We start from the raw sequence: 20,354 nt of genomic DNA on the forward strand, positions 1-20,354 counted from the left end.
AAGCCTTAAACTTCGATTTTAGTCACCCGTAGGTAGCCCATAGGGCAGTGAGCTATGTTACTAAAAGGTAGGACTTTTAAGGTTTGAATGTCCTTGTAGTGAAAAACACCTACTCTCATTTTACCCTACTATGAGGCCTACTTCTCTCCTAGATTACCAGTGGGAATTCCTTAATACACTCCTTTAAGCTGTAATTCCAGTTTAGGAAGGAGTAGCTGTGTCATGTTTTATATCTTTGGAATGGCAATGATAAAACCTCTTTACTGGTAAAGTTGGATTTCACGTTACTAACTGAGATATGCCACTTTTAGTAAGTGGACATTTCTCTGCTCTTACAGCTCTGTGTGCCTGCAGCCTGTCTCCAGTACACTCCAATATTAGCCCAATTGCATTTTGAGGTTTAGGAATGTCACGAAGAGCATTCAGTTTATTCTTCCTTTTTTCCATCCCACCTTTGTTTGCTTGGTGCATGAAGTTGTAAAATTCAAAAGCATTATTTTTCACATTTGGTCTAATTACTTTGTGAATGTTAATAACAATTAAAGCATACTTGCAAACTGTGACTACATGCCTGCCTTTATTGATGTTTCACTACAAAACTATGACATTGTATTCGGTTAACGGAGTGCACGGCTCACAGACAATGAGTGATTTGTATAGGTCACTATAAAGTCCAAAAGGTTGTCCTTGTCCCCCTCCCACCCCCCAGAAATGTAGTGTCTCCTGCGCACCTGCTAAGCACTGCCCCCTTCAAGGCAACACTTCACCCTCACAGGGTGAAACATTTCTGTAAGCTGGCTGGTCTGCTATGGATGACACTGAGTGGCAGGTCAACTTCTATGCATCCCTCCTGATAAAGCTGCGCTTTCAATATCTTTCTTTACTGAATTCAATGCTTGGTAGCACTGTCTATGCTATGTTCCTAGAGCTAAGGCACCACCAATGCGCATTGCTCATGATGACATGCAGAAAACCATGACGGGTCTTCAAAGTTGCTTATGAGGTGACATGGCAGAAAAGTACATATCTCTTCTAATGATGTTGCATGGAAACCTTGCTCTGTGCATCACTCCTAATGACTTAGCACAATAGCATGGCCCTTGTGTTTCTGTACTAATGGTGCAAGTCTGCTCTCATGGTTCACCCTCGGAGACCTTTCCCTTTCAGTCTTAGTTTATTAATCCACAATGATTTTGCATTTCAGGAAAATGGCAATTTTCTCACTGCATAAGCTGCACAATGCCATTCAGGATCACTGTTCCTATTGTGCTTTGAAGCAACCACTATTGTCTTCCATACCTACCAACTCAAACAGTGCCACAGTGTGACACACAATATCAACTCTCATCAGATGGTCACCTAGTGAGGAGCCGATATCTCACGGTGGAAGGGAAAACAAGATGAAAACCACTGTCAATAATAGTTTTCCAGCTCGTTTTCTGAAGCTTTGAACTGTTGATGTCCATTAAGGGGTGTGAAAACACCCCTTGACATCAGCCCCAGAAAGCTTTCTTTTTGGTAGGAGGGGGCTTGGGGGCGCGGTGGGTTCAACAGTGCCTCGTAGGTACTTCTCGGCACCTTGAGTTTGTTCTTCAAGTTGGCAGGTATGCTCTTCATCAAAGTCTTTATTATGAGATTTGTAAAAGTTCGATTTGCACGTTTTGTGCACCGCTACACTTCACTAGATTGACGAAATGTAATCAGAAGACCACATTTGAATGAAAAGGGAACACAGTGAGCAAGGTTTATGAGATCTCCGTGGAGGTTGAGAGCACGGCAAAGAGTAGGATGGTCCACTCTGTCTTATTTCATAAATTAATTGAACCAACTGGTCATGCCTACCTTCACTTCAACACGTTTTTTCTTCTTTCTGCCTTCTCTGAAGAAATATTCATGAGCTGCAACTGCACAGTTTTCATAGGGGTCAGCAAGTGTAATCAACATGGGCCTCCGAGGTACTCTGTAGAGCAAATTAATGTTAAAGATAGTCATTCCCATGCCAGCCTTTTAGATCATTAGATGTCCTTCTGGTTCTTGGATTAGTCATTTTATGTTGATGACGATCCCTCAGCTGATGTTATGTGTAAATCCTACAACATGCATTAGTACTATATAAACTTGCATTGGAGCTGAGCATGCTTCAGAATTATTTACTATCTTTGACATAATGTGCACCAGGAAAGGTCAAGGGAGCAAGGCTAGTTATCACTGACCAGAGCAGGGCACACAGCCATAGAAAGACAGTTAATGCAGAAGGACCCCATGGGCTAGGTCGTAGCTGATGAGAGAGTGCCAAACAGAAGTAAAATGTGTAGGGGTGTATCATATGCACAAGTAGTTAACACCCGCATATATAGAGGATTTACTAATCGTGTTCAAATGCAATGTAGGGATGAGAACTAATGTACTTGGTATTAGAAATACATGGAGAGCTAATGCTAAGAGTTTTGAAAATTAATAATGCAGTTTTAACATAGAGATGTCGTTTGATGTGAAGTCTTTCACTAATAAGAAATGTGTCTTAATAGATCACCATTGTGATCCTAGATCTGCTTTATTAAAATTCATAGTCTTTTTAAACGTGCTAAAACTGCTTAAGGTAGAAAAATGTATTTTGCTTTAAAGATGGAGGCTTAAAGAACGAAAGATATTGTTCATGTTAGGATGTTGGGCACATAAACGTGCAGAGGCCAAGTTCATGGAAATCGTGTAGGCCTGATCGAAGATGCCTTGCTTAGCATTAAATCGTAGAAATGTTTTTTGAGAAGGCTGCCTTTAGCTAAAGTCAATTGCAACATTAAGAAATTGTGAGCCGATTCACATGCCTTCCTTTGCAGGTGCAGGACCAAGTAGATAGTGGAGTAGAAGGGCCCATTGTGTATGAGTGTTAGGATACTAGGCTCAGACGACGTGGAGGAGTAGCAGAGGAATTTAAGGAAGCAACTAGAAGCGAAGGAGAGCCTGGGACCCAAGGACGTTTTAACGGACAAGGATGGAGAGGTGCCATAATGGAAAAATCTGAAAACAAACACCTTCGAGAGGGGCGTACCTGAAGGCGTGTCGTCCGCATTGTGGGGTTTTTGTATTAGGGACAGCGCCCCGAGGGGAGAGGCAGAGTAGATGAGCGGAGGAGCGATAGGGAGCGGTTGACCAGGCAGAGAGCTTAGCTATGACTGAGGAGTCTTTAGACTAAGTCGTAAGAAAGTGAGTGAACTTCTTTGGAAGTCGCCACTGCTGACACCTTTATTAGATTGCGCTATTGTTGAGTAGGGATGTCACTTAGTATAGTGTAGGGACAGATTAACCTGAATTAATACCTTTTATCAATGCATACTAAAACTCAGGTTATAGCAATTTTTGTTAGCCTGATGATTCTTGAATTGTATTCTTGTATTATTCCTGAGCCGTCTGAGACTCTTCCGTAGGATTATGTTTGTATTAGTGCCTGTTTATCTTTTAAACCTTTTGCTGAGGTGTTTATACATTCAGTTGTTTTTGGCTTTGTAATAAATCTTCAAACTTAGTCCATAGTCTGTGGTTCTTTGGGGGAAACAGTGAGAATCGTTGAAATTGATTGATTATTAGTAGATAGATTGCCTAATTCATTCTATGACAGGTAACAAGGTCCAGTCGACCTGAGAAGCGATTCTAGAGAATGATATGCAGACTCTAGAAGGAAAATCCCGCCCTTTCAGTTGGTAGCAGAGTAGGATGGTTTATCTTCTGGAGTGAGGGTAATCTAGAGTAGGTTGAGATTTCCTCGAGGCCCATAGAGATCCAATGACGAGCGTCCAGAGAGTCGCAGACGGAGGATGGCGTTCCTTGGAAACTGACGGAGAGTGACGGTGCGGCAGAAAGCAGCAGGTCGTAAGAGAGTGAGTATGAAAAGGGTCATGCGTTGTTAGATTGCGGTGATACGTTTGTATTCTTGTGTTGTATTATCTTGCGGAGTTGAGTGCCTGTAGTGTGAAAGGAGATCAGGTTGTGAGCGCGCGCAACCAGTGAAAATCTTAGGCTCAAGGGGAGTTTAAGTGGTTCGGGTGTATCAAACACCTATAGTAATTGTCGACCATTGTTAAGGGGGTCATGAGGTACCATTGATCGCCCGCAGGACTGAGATAGGGGGAACGAATGTGTGAGTGCATGGGTAACGGACGCTGGTCGGAAGTTGCCGTGTGTTTGTAACCTATCAGTTGAGGCGATTGTCCGGTCGTTTCGTGGACAGACATTTGCCAGTTCGGTGACAATTACAGTCAGACTGTGGACGTACAGTCAAGGAGGTGGTTGCTTGGTCGAAAGTGATCATTTCCAGTGTATGATTGGGACTCATGCGTGACCAGGAGACGAGCTGAGAGAGGAAGGGGAACTGCTGCGAAACGGAGGCGAGTGACGTCAGAAGGAGCCGCGCTGGGATAGGGCGGTTAGTGTGGAGCCGCGCTGGGATTGGTGGATTGTCATCGGGAAGTAAAAGAGCGCTGTAAACAAAGAAACGTTGTGGTTTTCATCATGAAATGGTTAAAAGGGTTGCGAAATTGTTTCAAAGGTGAAAAGAAGTTAGAACCTCGGGGTGGGGAAGAGGCTCCACCCGAGGATACTACAGCCCATTATATGACTACGAATGTCGGGTTGCATACCATATTGTGGCTTGAGAATTGGTGTAAGATGACTGACGGAAGCGAGGAATTGACTTTTCCTAAATACGGAACATTTAGATTGGAGGTGCTGTATCAGTTAAAAGCGACTATGGCTTCTTTGCGGCCTTAGCCCAGACCAACACAGTTTGAAGCACTAAATGCGTGGATCAGGGCAGCCCATGAAAAGAACAGAGATAGGAGACAAGAAAGAGTGAAAAGATCAGTTAGGGCGGTTCAAGATGCGAGATGGGATGCACTAGCCAAGAGGTGGAGAGTGCAGACCATCGAAGGGGACAGGTTGTACCCGTTGTTGATCAATACAGGGGATGCGCAGAGAAGGGGTACTGGAGATGAGGACAGTGAGACAGACGACAGCCTGATAGAGAGACTGTTGTCGGAGAGACCACCTCCATATAATCCTGAGATGGAGGGAAGGCCAGCACCAGCAATGGGCAGGGAAGCCTCTGTCGTGGACGGTGGCGTCCCAATGGAGAGCGGCTTGGGCCCCTTAGGGGACAGGTTCGGCTGGGTGGAGGGAGAAAGGGCACCTCAACTTTCTCCAAGGACGAGAGTAGTGGGAAGACTTACGGTACAAAATGTACAAAACGAAGAGGGAGTCGATTCTCAGAGACTTCCAGACGCTCTTACGGTACCTGTTACCATAGGTCCCATAGTATCAGTGTACAATCCAGAACAGACACAAAGCGAGGGTCCGCCACAAACAGAGAGAGAGAGAAGTGACAGTGAAGGAAGGAGTAATGTGGCGGACGGATGGAGCCAATTGCCAAGGCCTGTAGAAAGGAACACCCCTTTGGCAGCATCGGCAGACTCATCTGGAGAGCAGGGGGGTTTGAGAGGACCGATGGACTTGAGAGGACCACGGCCAAGGTCACTTAGAGAATTAAGGCCTGATTTGAGAACTTGGGAAACGATTGCGGATACCCAGAGCAACAGGTCGAGGGATGATATTGACCATGAAAACCAGGAAAATAGGGGGGTGTCTCACTGCGCGCCTAGCGGAAGCAGGCAGGAATGGGATCGCGGGAGTGTGGAAAGTAGGGGGGCGTACCACCACGCGCCTAGCGATAATAGACAGGAGTGGGACCGCGAAAGTTGGGAAAACCGAAGGGTTCCCCATAACACACCTGAAGAAGACAGACGAGTGAGTCAGGACTGTGGCGGGAGGGACTCTAATGGAACTTCTAGCCAAAGTACATTGAGGGCGGCGATAAAGGCAAGAAGGATCGATGTGATGAGACTTAAATCAGAAGTGGAGGAAATAGTGGAAGGCACATTGCCACTAGAGAGAATCGAACTCTATGAACCAGATGAACTGTTGTTTGTGGTGAAAGATGTTACTCGAAGGGCTAGGACAGCTCATGAGAAATTGTCTGAATTAGCAAATAAGTATGCTGTGGATTTGACAAGGACGAAAGCATTACAGGGTGGCCATAGGTTGCATTACTCGGACCAAGATCTAGAAGAGAAGAGGGTGATCGGATTAAAAACCCACATCAGGGAATTGGTTGTGGGACTCCGAACCTGGATCCAATTGGACAAATGGGAGGAAAGGTGGTCAAAGAAAAAGAGTGTTAGGCGAAGCGCTATTGAGACATCTCCGGGAGGAGGGTTGATGCATGTGGAGGCGTACCCCTTGCGGGAGGTGGCTCACGGGGGATATGTACATGTGCCCTGGAGTAGTGGAGATTTGGCTGCCTTTACGAACTCGTTTCCGAAGTTGCGCGAGAGTCCAGTGGAATGGTACAAACAGGTAGAGAGGTCAAAGGTACTGTGGATTGATCTAAACACACTGTTTGACATTGTGGTTCCAGGAGACCTGTGGATAGCATGCAAGGTCAGTGTTGAATGGCCCACAGTGGAGCCAGACCGAGATGCTGCCACGAATGGACCCTCACCCAGGGTGATGATAAAGTATGTGCAGGCGATCACGTGGTTGAAGACTAAGGTGCCACCACAGGACATTGAATGGGTGAAGATAGATCGGACTAGACAGGAACCGAAGGAGACAGTTCACGAGTATTATGAGCGATTGTTGCAGATTTTTAAGCAGTACAGTGGATTGGATGTGATGGATCCAAAGGACATGGGACAGTTTGTGTCTAAGTTTGTTCTGGGACTGAGACCTGATATCTGTCTCATGATACAACAACATTTAATTTGTTGGCAGAACAAGCCTCTGGACGAGATCATGAGGTACGCGAGGTATTGCAGTGACGAGATAGACTCTAAGACAAGGAAGCTTAAGGATAAACTGATGTTAGTCCAGATGCAATCGGGAGCACAAGGTCAGTCAGGAAATGGAACATTAGGGAGAAAATCGGGGGGACAACGAGGGCGGCCCAAGACCCAGGATAGATCTGGCGACTCTGAAAAAGACGACCAAGTGTCATCAGTGTCATGAGGTCGGACATTGGAGGCGCGAGTGTCCCCATAACCCAGAAAATCAAGAGCAGGAAGAAGAGGAGGAGGTTCAAGCCCCCCCAGTACAGAAAGTAACAGTAACCAAGTTCAGGACAGCTAAAGGGGGGAATTCAGCCCCTAGGGCTCCGGTTCCCCAGCCACCGAAGATTTCGACAGGGAACAAGGTTTACAAGCAGATGCCTTTCATAGTCGAAGGGGACGAGTACTATTACTCTGACCCAGTGACAGGACGGTGCCTGAGTGGGGAGGAGGACTGTACCCTCGGGGCAGTTCTGGAGGTAGACCAGAGGGGACCATTCGTAGAGGCTGATGTAGTTGGACATCCCACCACCTTTTTGGTTGATACTGTTGCTACCCGTTCTACTGTACGGTCTGCGGTAGTCCCCAACTTACCCCTTTCAGGACAGACTATCCAAGTTGTAGGCGTTGCAAACAGAAGAATGACGAACCCACTGATTGAGCCGGTCCCAGTGAAGATCGGAAGTTTCAGGGACAAACACCAATTCGTAGTGTGTGATTCCAGTCCTGTGTGTCTGTTAGGGAGAGATCTCCTGTGTAAACTCAATTGTACCATCTACTGTACCCCCAAGGGAGTGGAGTTGCAGACAAATGATGATGATGCTGCCTTTAAGGTTGCAAATACGCATGTGTGCATAGAATTGTATCCTGCTTTAACTGTGGAGGAACTCCCTTGGGATTTGAGGGATACAGTCTCACAGGAAGTGTGGGACTTTACAGGAGAGGAGATCGGTTTGATTAGAGGAGTAGAGCCAGTTAAGATTCAAGTAAGGCCGAATGCTGAGTTCCCAAGAACACCCCAATACAAGTTGACTCCGGAAACTATTGCAGGAATAAAACCTGTGATCGAATCCATGATTAGACAGGGAATTCTGAAGGAAGTCATGGGCCGTCCATGCAACTCCCCGATCATGGGTTTGCAGATTCCTAGCGGGAAGTTCAGGATTGTGCAGGATTTGCGAAAGGTGAACAACATAGTTGTTCCATGCTGTCCAGTGGTACCGAATCCATCAGTGATACTGTTTCAGATACCGTTCCAAGCTGAGTGGTTTACTGTGATTGATCTGTGTCAGGCTTTCTTCTCGATTCCCTTGCATGAGGAGAGCCAATTTCTTTTTGCGTTCAAGCTGGAGAATCGTGTTTTAACGTGGTGTCGTATCCCTCAAGGGTACACGGAGAGCCCATCGATCTTTAATCAGTTGCTGAAAAAGAATCTTGAGAGTCTGGTACTGCCGCAGAACTCCGTTCTCGTACAGTACATAGACGATCTCCTTGTTGTGTCAGAGACAGAAGAAGCTTGTAGAGTTGACACCATTGCCTTGTTGAACCATTTGGCAGAGAATGGACACAAGGTATCCCCCAGCAAGTTACAGTACTATTTGTCTGAAGTACAGTATCTGGGTCACAGGATAGAGAAGGGAAAGAGGAAAGTGTCGCCTGACAGGATTGAGGCGATCATGAAAATGATGGTGCCTTCGACCCAGAGAGAGGTTAGGATGTTCCTGGGTATGGTTGGCTACTGTCGCCAGTGGATTGCCAATTTTTCCCTGAAGGCGAAACCATTGCAGAAACTGACGCACAAGGATGTGAGTGATCCGGTACCATGGGACAAAGACTGTATGATGGCTTTCCTTGGGCTGCGAGAGGACTTGTGTCGCGCTCCGGCTCTGGGAATGCCCAATTACACCAAATCATTTTCATTGTTCTGTTGTGAGCGGGAGGGGTGTGCTTTGGCAGTCTTAGCACAAGATCATGGAGGAGTCCGTAGACCAGTTGCTTACTTCTCGGCTACCTTAGACCCAGTAGCCGCAGCGTTGCCCGGATGTCTTAAATCCGTTGCCGCAACAGGTGTCAGCATTGAAAGGTGTGAAAGCATTGTGATGGGTCATTCACTGACGGTACATGTTCCCCACTCAGTGGAATTGTTGATGACCAGGACCAAGACGCAGCACTTGACAAATAATAGGCTCACACGCTACGAGCAGGTTATACTTGCTGCGGTGAATGTGACCCTTAGGAGGTGCTCGGTCTTGAATCCTGCTACTTTGATGCCATTACCAAATGTCTTAGACGATGATTGTGAAGACCATGATTGCCTTGATGTGACTGAACTGTGCACCAAACCTAGACCAGATATTGTTGATGAGCCACTGATAGACCCTGATGAAATTTTCTTTGTTGATGGCTCATGTGTAAGGGACAATGCTGGTCAGTTGAGAGCAGCTTTTGCTGTTTGTACTATTTCTGGAATAGTCGAAGCAGCCTGCCTGGAAGGAGTACACTCCGCTCAGGTGGCTGAGATAATTGCATTGACGCGTGCCTGTTTGGCAGCCAACAAGATTCGGATCACCATATATACTGACAGCCAATATGGGTTCGGCGTGGTTCATGACTTCGGTCAGTTGTGGTCTCAAAGGGGTTACATGACATCATCGGGTTCCCCTATCAGGAATGGAGAATTTGTCAGATTACTGCTGGAGGCTTTGCAGGGTCCAGCAGAGATAGCCGTTGTGAAATGCACTGCACATAGGAAGGGTACCGACTTTGTGTCCCTGGGTAATCGTTATGCTGATGAAGTTGCACGTTACTGTGCCGAGCAGGGATACTCGTTTACTGAACAAACTGTCGAAGGGGCGCAGGGAAGGACTGAGTTAAACATGATGCTTGAGGTGGCTGATACCTGGGAAGATTTGAAGAGCATGCAGGAGCAGGCATCAGACTATGAGAAAAAGGTGTGGGGGACAGCTGGTTGTGTCAAAGGAGAGTTGGATTTGTGGGTTTCGGCTGATGGGAGAGCGGTGTTGCCGAATGAACTGGTGAGTCTGATGGCACGACAGATACATGGTCCTGTACATCTGGGAAGAGATGCGATGATGCGTGTGTTCAGACAAACTTGGTACAATCCGAAATTCCGAACGGCTGCGGAAGCAGTATTTCAGAGGTGTGTTACATGTCAACAAATGAACGTTGGGAAAAGAACACCAGTCACATTGAGTCACATTGGGAGGTCCGGCAGACCTTTCAATAGGATGCAACTGGATTTCATTGAGATGCCGAGGTGTAATCGCCTCAGGTATGTCTTGGTGATCGTGTGTGTGTTTTCCAGGTGGGTTGAGGCATACCCAACTCGTAGGTGCGATACACTCACAGTAGCAAAGTTATTGTTGAGGGAGCTTGTGCCACGTTTCGGGGTTCCGACCTCTTTGGAATCGGACAGAGGGACGCATTTTAATAGCGAAATTGTGAAAATGCTCTGCTCTGCACTGAACATTGACCAGAGACTGCATTGTAGCTATCGACCAGAGGCTTCTGGCATAGTGGAGCAAATAAATGGAACCCTCAAGGCCCGAATGGCGAAAGTGTGCTCATCTACGTCCCTGAAATGGCCAGATGCATTACCGTTGGTGCTAATGAGCATGCTCAGTACGCCAGACAGGAGAACAGGTCTCTCACCTCACGAAGTATTGATGGGGAGGGCTATGAGGCTGCCATCTGTTCCTTCAACAGCCTTGCTAAATATCACAGATGATCTGATTCTTGATTATTGCAAAGGACTTTCTGATGTCATCCATTCTGTGTCCCTTCGGGTGCAGACAGCTGAAATTCCGGCTTCTAGAGATCTTTGTCACGACCTGTGTCCGGGTGACTGGGTCCTGGTGCGGAAACACGTAATGAAAAGCTGCCTGGATGTACGCTGGAGAGGACCGTTTCAAGTTATTTTGGTGACGAACACTGCTGTGAAGTGTGGAGGATTGCCAAACTGGGTCCATGCATCTCACACCCGACGAGTTTCAGCACCTCTAGAAGAAACAGCTCCGCTTGTAGATGAAAATCCAGCCGTGGAGGAAGATCCACTGGAGGGGACAAGTCAAGCTGTGGGGGTGTCTGAAGAGGCCGGTAACTCATCTGATCGAGCTGAAGGAAATCACGACGACAGTGACGCTGAGTCTACCTCTGAATGGGGAAGTTGCTGTGAAGGTGATTTGAGCGCAGAGCAAGCTGAAAGCAGTGATGAGCAGGGTGTGCAAACGAGAAGCAGAAGAGTGAGAAGCGCAGAGGCTCATTGGCCTGAGAGGCGGAGGCGATTGAACGTAAGACTGGCTTCCGAAAGAGATCTTGCTCACGTATCTGAAGAATCAGACCAGGAAGAGGGAGAACAAGAAATAGAGCAAGGAGGTCCGAGAAGGTCCAGGAGGGTGAGAGTACCTTGTCGAAGATACGCCACTCCTGAGTGGACCTACCCTGTGACAGATGCCCGGTGTACTGAGATCAGGGAGGGTGAGGGCGGTGACAGTGACTAGTACGAATCCAAATGTTAAGTTGGATGTGGTGCTGTTGGTACCAGGACTTGAGATCGAAGGCGTACTGTCACTCACCGGTCCTAATCCCCCTTACCTAAGCAAGATACGTGATTTAATCCTGAATAGACTGATTTTTCCTACATTTGGTCCAGAAATACCATCTCACGAATCGATTGTGCTTCGCATGGAACTTCTGGAATACGTGCTAAGTGCAGTTGGAGCAAGTGTGATCATTGATTACTAAAGAATTTTGTAAATAGCTGTTGAACTAACCTAGAGCCGAGTGGAAGAAGAAGAAATTTAGGGACTTTCCACAGAGGACGGAGAAGGTTTAGGGTTGTCTGTTGTTGATGCAAGAGAAGAACTAAAACGGGGATTTCTGCTTTCAGAGGTGTGGTTCGAGAGACTCAAATAACCAAGAAAGAGACTTTGGGTTGTTGCTGAGAACGAACTACATTGTTCCGAGACCATGGAGGCTGGAAACCCGACTCGTAGGGCTAAGTGCATTGTAGGCACCCTTATAGGAGGAGTGATACTCTTTATTTTCCTAGTAGTTATAGTTTCCTATTTAGTACCACAAGAGCAGGCAGTGGAGGTTGAGGGAACACTGACACCTACCACTCCTAGCAAGAAAGAGGTCAAATTAGGAGCAGAGAAGGTTTTGCTAGTAGAAGAGAGTCGTAGGTTACATGCAGATCTGTCTAAGGGCAATTTTAAGCAGAATGCGTATGCCAAGTTGTTGTATGAATACATTGATGTGATGGATACGAAAGACTGCTATGTCTGTATGCAATTGCCGGCTTCAGTAGATGAGGGTATTAGATACCATCACCTTCCATTGACATATGGAATTTCATGTAGTTTGCTGCTTAGCATATTTTATGGGCGAAACCATTTTGAGTATTTCTTTTCGAATTATGATGTTGTGCTTCCAGAAGTCCCTGCTTATAAACACCTGAATAAGTTCGATTATTATAAGTCAGAGGATAGACTTGAATATTTCTTCATTCCAACACAGGAGTTAGACATCTCATATGCTCACCGACACATATTGACATGTTTGCTATCAGAGACAGAGAAAAAGTTCATAGAACAAGTAGAGGACAGGTACAAAAAGCAAAAACAGTTGCGAGATTCAGGGCAAGGTAAAGTTGGTTGGACGGATGAGGAGAAGCAGCACAGGTCAAGAGGGAGTTATGGCCCGATAGCTCTAGATGAAGTGCAGAAAGGGAAATTGTGCATTCACAGACCACAGACGTATTATGAAAATGTGTATGTGGGTCATACTACATGTGAACACACTTTCACATTGGAGTATTACACGAAGGATTTCTTGCAGAGCGTGGTGCAGGTGATTCCTACAGTTTATTTTGTCTGCGGAAGGAATGCGTATGTAAGATTGCCGGAGAAGTGGTATGGAACGTGTTATCTAGCGATTATTTTTCCCAAGATTTACCATACTGAGGATTTTGCTCTCTTGGAGGGAGGACATCAGACGAGGGTAAAGCGAGGTGAAAGTGCTGGTGCAATAGTTGGAGACGTGTTTGGAGCAGTGATACCCATGTTGGGAGTGATTTTGAATGACGTGAAGATACGGCGGTTGGCAACTGTGGTGGATGAACTATCAATGAGTACAGCTAAGTCATTAGTGTTGGTTGAGGGTGAGATGTTGTCGATAAGGACAATGGTTTTACAGAACCGTCTTGCCTTAGACGTCCTTCTAGCAAAAGAAGGAGGAGTCTGTAAACTTTTGAAGGTACAGGAATGTTGCACGTATATTCCAGACAATTCCAAGGATCTGGAGAAATATATAAGTAACATTACTGCCATTCATTATGAAATTGAGGATTTAACGCAAAAGAACGTGTGGGAGAAGGTTGGCAAGGGATTTGGAAATGTTGGAAACTGGTTTGCAAATCTGGGAAGGAGTTTCCTTGGGTTTGTACTGAAACCCCTCATCATAGTTGTGGCATGTGTGATTGAGTTGCGGCGTTTGGTAAGAATGTACAAGTGGTATAGGTCAACTAGATTGGAAAGATCGATGAGAGTGCAAGAGCGAAGAATGGAGAGACTGCAGGACAGTCAATATCGGAGCCTGAGAGCGATGGAGATGCTCAAGGGGGGGAAAGTGGCGACAGGCTCTGTTTAACTCGGTTCTTACCCTCAGGGATGGTGTGATGATGGTGATGACACAGGTCATCAAAGGGGGGAACTGAGAGAGCGCCAAACCGAAGTAAAATTTGTAGGGGTGTATCATATGCACAAGTAGTTAACACCCGCATATATAGAGGATTTACTAATCGTGTTCAAATGCAATGTAGGGATGAGAACTAATGTACTTGGTATTAGAAATACATGGAGAGCTAATGTTAAGAGTTTTGAAAATTAATAATGCCGTTTTAACATAGAGATGTCGTTTGATGTGAAGTCTTTCACTAATAAGAGATGTGTTTTAATAGATCACCATTGTGATTCTAGATCTGCTTTATTAAAATGTATAGTTGTATCTTTTTAAACGTGCTAAAACTGCTTAAGGTAGAAAAATGTATTTTGCTTTAAAGATGGAGGCTTAAAGAACGAAAGATATTGTTCATGTTAGGATGTTGGGCACATAAACGTGCAGAGGCCCAGTTCATGGAAATCGTGTAGGCCTGATCGAAGATGCCTTGCTTAGCATTAAATCGTAGAAATGTTTTTTGAGAAGGCTGCCTTGAGCTAAAATCAATTGCAACATTAAGAAATTGTGAGCCGATTCACATGCCTTCCTTTGCAGGTGCAGGACCAAGTAGATAGTGGAGTAGAAGGGCCCATTGTGTATGAGTGTTAGGATACTAGGCTCAGACGTGGAGGAGTAGCCGAGGAATTTAAGGAAGCAACTAGAAGCGAAGGAGAGCCTGGGACCCAAGGACGTTTTAACGGACAAGGATGGAGAGGTGCCATAATGGAAAAATCTGAAAACCAACACCTTCGAGAGGGGCGTACCTGAAGGCGTGTCGTCCGCATTGTGGGGTTTTTGTATTAGGGACAGCGCCCCGAGGGGAGAGGCAGAGTAGATGAGCGGAGGAGCGAGAGGGAGCGGTTGACCAGGCAGAGAGCTTAGCTATGACTGAGGAGTCTTTAGACTAAGTCGTAAGAAAGTGAGTGAACTTCTTTGGAAGTCGCCACTGCTGACACCTTTATTAGATTGGGCTATTGTTGAGTAGGGATGTCACTTAGTATAGTGTAGGGACAGATTAACCTGAATTAATACCTTTTATCAATGCATACTAAAACTCAGGTTATAGCAATTCTTGTTAGCCTAATGATTCTTGAATTGATTCTTGTATTATTCCTGAGCCGTCTGAGACTCTTCCGTAGGATTATGTTTGTATTAGTGCCTGTTTATCTTTTAAACCTTTTGCTGAGGTGTTTATACATTCAGTTGTTTTTGGCTTTGTAATAAATCTTCAAACTTAGTCCATAGTCTGTGATTCTTTGGGGGAAACAGTGAGAATCGTTGAAATTGATTGATTATTAGTAGATAGATTGCCTAATTCATTCTATGACAGGTAAAAAGGTCCAGTCGACCTGAGACGGGATTCTAGAGAATGATATGCAGACTCTAGAAGGAAAATCCCACCCTTTCACTGATTATCTAATCCAGGGGCAGTAGCTACCATTAGTGTAATGCATGGAGTGTAACCAGTTACAGTTGAATAAGGAGGACAATGAACTATATTATGGCTATTTTGTACTAGCCAATCTGTGGCAAATGGGCTTTAATTTTGCATTAGAACCGAAGGCACCCTTACTACACCACACATGTAGTGCAGCGTACTTCCACTGTTATGTTCTACGTCAGCCTGACCACCACCTATTGTACTAATTACAGTCGGTTACAAGGTCTAACGTTTATGGAACTACTTCTGGTGATAGTGAAGTCATCCATGTCAGCGGACAATTTACTTTCTCAGATCAAAGAGCCAGTTTGTGAATGTAAAAGTTCAAATGGATTTTTTCTTTCATATCTCATCTGCTTTCAAACCTCATTGTTTTAAAGCAGACAATTCTTAAATTACGAGATAGGAGATAGTAGCATTTCAAATCAACCTTTTTGTTTCAAAACATCTGCTCAAAACTTCAATAAATATGATATACATTTTGTTGTGACATTTTAATTTACCAGATGGCTAAGGGTCATAAACTCTAAAACAAGCAATCCTGCTGTTCTTCATAGAAAAGCACACATGGCAGGAATCGAAGCTCAGCTTGTTTCATTTTCCACAAAGGGATCACGTTGCTCTCTTTTTGTTCCCCTTTTCGCCCCGGGCCGTGCCTGTTATAATACATCCTCATCTCTTGCAAGATGGACATTGGTTGCTATGGTGACCCCCGCTGGAGAGGCATTATCACCGATGGCTCGTGCCCCGCATACCCATGGCCGAACTTCTGTCCATCTTTCTGTTTGTAACGATTCAAGCTTTCACTTACAATTACAGGGCAATTTTCCCAACACGTTTAAACAGCATGTAATTACCACTTAATATGGCACTGCTTTTTCTGGTTTTTCCATCTTTTAACGCGGATGCCAATGAGAGACAATAATATACGCTGACTGGTATTAAGCAAAAGTATGAACTTTGGGCTTGACTGACAATGCTTGTATAGGCATGAATCGGTGTAGGTAAAGTTGTAATGTGCTCGTGTGTACATAGCACGAGTCCCACAACCGTGTGAAGGTACAATCTGTGTATGTACTTGTGTACATACATAGTAGTGCACATACAGATATAACATATACCGATAGCATACCATAAAAATTAAATATAGTTTACTAAAATAAAGAATCAGCAATGCCCACTCAAAACATATAAATCCCATACATAAAATATTCAAATGCATTTATAAATAAAACTATTAGCATGAGCCTTTTCAGGAATCAGCGGGAGATTTGGAGTCAAGGACTGCTGTAAGTAAACCTCAGATGTGTTTCCATTTAAGACTAAGGTAGATCAGACTCTAGAGCCTGGGGCACCATGACTAGCAGACCAGCTCAGGTCAGTGGTCAATACTTCCAGGTCATGTCAGGCAGTGCCATAATTTAGATGTCCTTAGGTAAATGGAAGCTACCTGGCAACCTTCCCTGTTGTACTGGCATTTTGCTTGCTGTTGAGTTTGTTTGCGATTACCATCCCTCACCTTAGTCATTTTCTCCCTCTACGGTTTACTCAGTTACCAGACCTTTGCCAATTTGACTGACCTTGAATATTTGACTTAGTTTTGTCTTTGACTTAGTTTTGTCTTTGTCTTACTGCTCCCTTCACCTGGTAGTGGACCCCTGGATCATCGCTTGTTTGCTGATTTACCGGCTCCCAGCTCCCTTTCTGCTGGGTTTAGATGCACTGTGGCCCACCATCTTCAAGCTGGTGAGTATCCTGTTTTCAAACCATAGCTCCAAACTCTCATTATTACAAGTGATACTAACGTTGTCACAAAACATTTGTTTATGCCCTTTGCTGTGATTGAAGATGTAATACTTGAGAGAGTGGTGCCGAAGAAGACCTTGGACTTCTGGTTGTTTCTCTCTCTCTCCTTCAATCCAATGACCTCTTTCCTCTAGTATTTGGTCCAGCCTCAAACTTTCTTATTTGTACTGGTAGAGCTACATTTTGGGCTTGGGGAGGATTGACATTGGAACCGGTAACTCAATACTCAGAAATACAGACACACGTAATCCCTCAGTCAGTCAATCAATCAATCAATCAGGGGATTATAAAGCGCGCTACTCACCCGTGAGGGTCTCAAAGCACTGGGGAGGAGGGGGGGTGGTGCAGCTCCAGTTCAATCGAAGAGCCAGGTCTTGAGGTTCTTTCTGAAGGTGTGGAGAGTGTCTGCTGTTCATGGGGAGCTCGTTCCAGGCTTTGGCTGTGACGTAGAGTAAGCTCTTCCTCCTGCTCTGGTTCTGCGGATGCGGGGGGTCTCTGCAAGGGCAAGGTCTGCAGAGCGAAGGTTCCTCTTTGGTACGTGGAAGGAGACTCTCTCATTGAGGTATTTGGGTCTGATGTGGTGGAGGGATTTGAATGCGTGGGTGAGCAGTTTGAAGGTAACTCTCTTCTCGACGGGGAGTTAATGGAGGTCACGTAGGTGTTGGGTCATGTGTTTGTGCCGTGGAGTTCCAAGGACGAGTCTAGCTGCGGCGTTCTGGATGGTCTGTAGCCTGTGTAGGAGAGTTCTGATGATTCCGGTGTGGAGGGCGTTGCTGTAGTCCAATGTGTGGGTTATGAGTCTGTGGGTGATGGTTTTTCTGCATTCTGAGGGTATCCATTTGAAGGTCTTTCAGAGGATCCGGAGGCAGTTGAAGCTGGTGGAGGCGATGGAATAGATCTGGCGAGTTATCGTGACGGAGGAGTCGAGGATGATGCCAAGGTTCCGTGCATGGCCTGTCGGGTTGGGCGACTCCCGAGGGCAGAGGGCCACCAGTTGTTGTCCTAGGCGGAGGTGGAGGGTCTGAGGATGAGGACCTCGGTCTTCTCCAAGTTGAGCTTCAGGCAGCTGTTTTTCATCCAGGCGGCTACATCTCTCATTCCCTTCTGGAAACAGAGTGTTGCAATTGCTTCCGAATATGCTGCGATTAGAATTAAAATATGAATTTAACCTAGTCCTTTAGAAGTTTGACTTGGCAAGAATCAGGAATTTGTAACCAGTTGAACTTTTTGTAGGTATGTATGTTTGCATGGTGCTTATTTTAGCAGTCTACATTGCTGAATATTTATTCTTGTGATCTATATTTTTAAAGTCTGCAAAAGAGGGAAAATCAATGTAGAGGATATAATAATCACATGCAACTTGCCTGACGGTGTGCGCACCATCTATGCTTTCAATTAGAAAGGTTAACCTAACCAGATGGGTAGTTCATCATCGACAGCTCATGTGTGAGGTATGATAAAGTGGTAAGTATCTGGCACGAAAGAGATTATGAATAATGCCGTACAAATTTGTTGGATATCTGAGAGGGGATAAGTGGTATCAACCCCCAGTTACTGTCATCAATGCACTGGAGTGAATTGTTCTACTGACAGGTCTAGCACTTAATCAATCAATTAATTAATTAATAATTAATTCCAGATTTGTAATGCACGACTTATCACCTCTAAGGGTATCCAGGCGCTGGGGGTCGTCGGCTTAGACGTATATGATATTGAATCAAAACAAACTCCATGTTTGATTGCCCACTGAAAGAGCAAATGCTTAACCTATCATAGACTGTATTGATTGATACTGATACCGTGAATAGGTATACAGCATATACCTAGAAATAGGAGGAGTGAAAGAAAGCACTTTTAATTATAAGAAAAAGAGCAACTTAACACTGCTGAGCCTAGACTAAGTCTTCTGGTCTCCGAACCAGGAAGTTACTAAGTGGTATTCTCAGCACCTCTCCATGGTGAGAGACTGACTGAAGTAAAAATGGGGAGTACTACTACCTTACTTACATGATTTGAGCATAGGGATGTAGGGCTGCACCCGCACGTTCCTAAGTTGCACAAAGCAGCATATCCTACCCTTTGATAACAATTTATTTACGGAACCCACGATGGAAAACTTGTAATTCTAGCCCAGAATAATCAGAGATATGACATACACAAGTTCACACATACCATAATGCTTCGGGAGGAAGTTTCTCCATATGCCCCACGAAAATTGAAGATTGGACGATAAATACTATCTAACCGGCTGTCTGGGCCAGTTACAAAAGTTTTATGGGTCAAGGGCTTGCTCGTCAGTTGTGTTAAAACTGCAGGACACAGATTTGAGTTCCAGCAAGGACTGATCTGCCTATCTTCATTTATGGAATAATAAATTAGGTAATCACAGGGTCAAAATATATACGGAAAAGATACATGGCAAAACTGTGTTGCTAAGTACGTTGCACAAATGACTTATTATTCTAGCCTCGTTCAAGAAAGACATAGTCCCATATGTTGCACCCCCTCAATTGATGCAAACTTACTTTGATTCATTTTTACATTAAATTGAAGCAAACAGACACAACTTGAGATTTGGCTTTATCGTGCAAGCGGTTGCTACACACCAACAGAGTAAGTAGGAAGAAGATTGACAGCATGACCAATTTTCACTTGAACTTGGTTGATTAAAACATATTTACCCAAAAATTGCTGTTTATTGTTTCGGGTGCCTGTTAGTTTGGAGTAAGCCATTAATGAGTGACCTGTGGGTTTCTTTTATATTTCTTCTTTGTTGTTTCTACCTACCTGAATCACTCCGCCACCATCTCCGTCACCCCCAGCTAAAAACTCTTTGGGTAAATGGATCATCTTCGCCAGCCAGTCCAACATGACTATCTCGAGCTCTGTGCAAGCCGGGCTGGCAGTCTGCAGAAGGGAAAAAACATCAAACATCATTTAAAAAAAAAAAATAATAACCTTTTCTTTTGCTTGTATTGTACTGGCTCATGCCTTCTTTAATCAATGAAGTGTTTCAAGCAGCTACTTTTTGATTCAGTCATTGTTTTAGTTTCCATCATTTATACTTGAATGTCCTTACATGAACAAATAGTATAATATCACACCTGAGCTTCCCGCTCCAGTTACACATAATTGGAATAGTGCCATGATCCAAATGTTATGGAGATGAGCAAAACTGTTTAGTGCATCAGACTTGATCTCTTCTCTTGTAGTTCTGGTAATATGTTGTATTTCGCCTTATTACTAAAACACACTGCCAACGAATCTCAAGGCCATCAAGATATTCACGTCTATATTCTTAAAATTACAAAAAACCTAGATATTCATTTATGACCGATTTATAGTTTAGCAATTTTTTGAGGAATATTTCAAAATTCACCATTCACTGCATCACCCTTTCAGGAAGTACGAAATGATAAACAACACATAAGGGCAAGTTTGATGGTGAATCCCAGTCTACGAATGGGCCACACAGGTCAATACCCACCTCAATC

At 44.7% G+C, this 20,354-nt stretch overlaps 1 protein-coding gene across 1 annotated transcript in view; it reads right to left on the reverse strand.

The window, feature by feature from the left end:
* The window catches only part of LOC144827580 (aromatic-L-amino-acid decarboxylase-like), a 1,238,931-nt gene that overhangs the window by 869,767 nt on the left and 348,810 nt on the right, over positions 1-20,354 (reverse strand). The window contains exon 4 of the mRNA XM_078685836.1: positions 19,648-19,767. Within this exon, the coding sequence (XP_078541962.1) occupies positions 19,648-19,767 (120 nt within the window). The remainder of the gene's footprint in view (positions 1-19,647; positions 19,768-20,354) is intronic.

The sequence above is a fragment of the Lissotriton helveticus genome, chromosome 4_1 (genome assembly GCF_964261635.1).
Source record: "Lissotriton helveticus chromosome 4_1, aLisHel1.1, whole genome shotgun sequence".
Classification (NCBI taxonomy): Eukaryota; Metazoa; Chordata; class Amphibia; order Caudata; family Salamandridae; genus Lissotriton; species Lissotriton helveticus.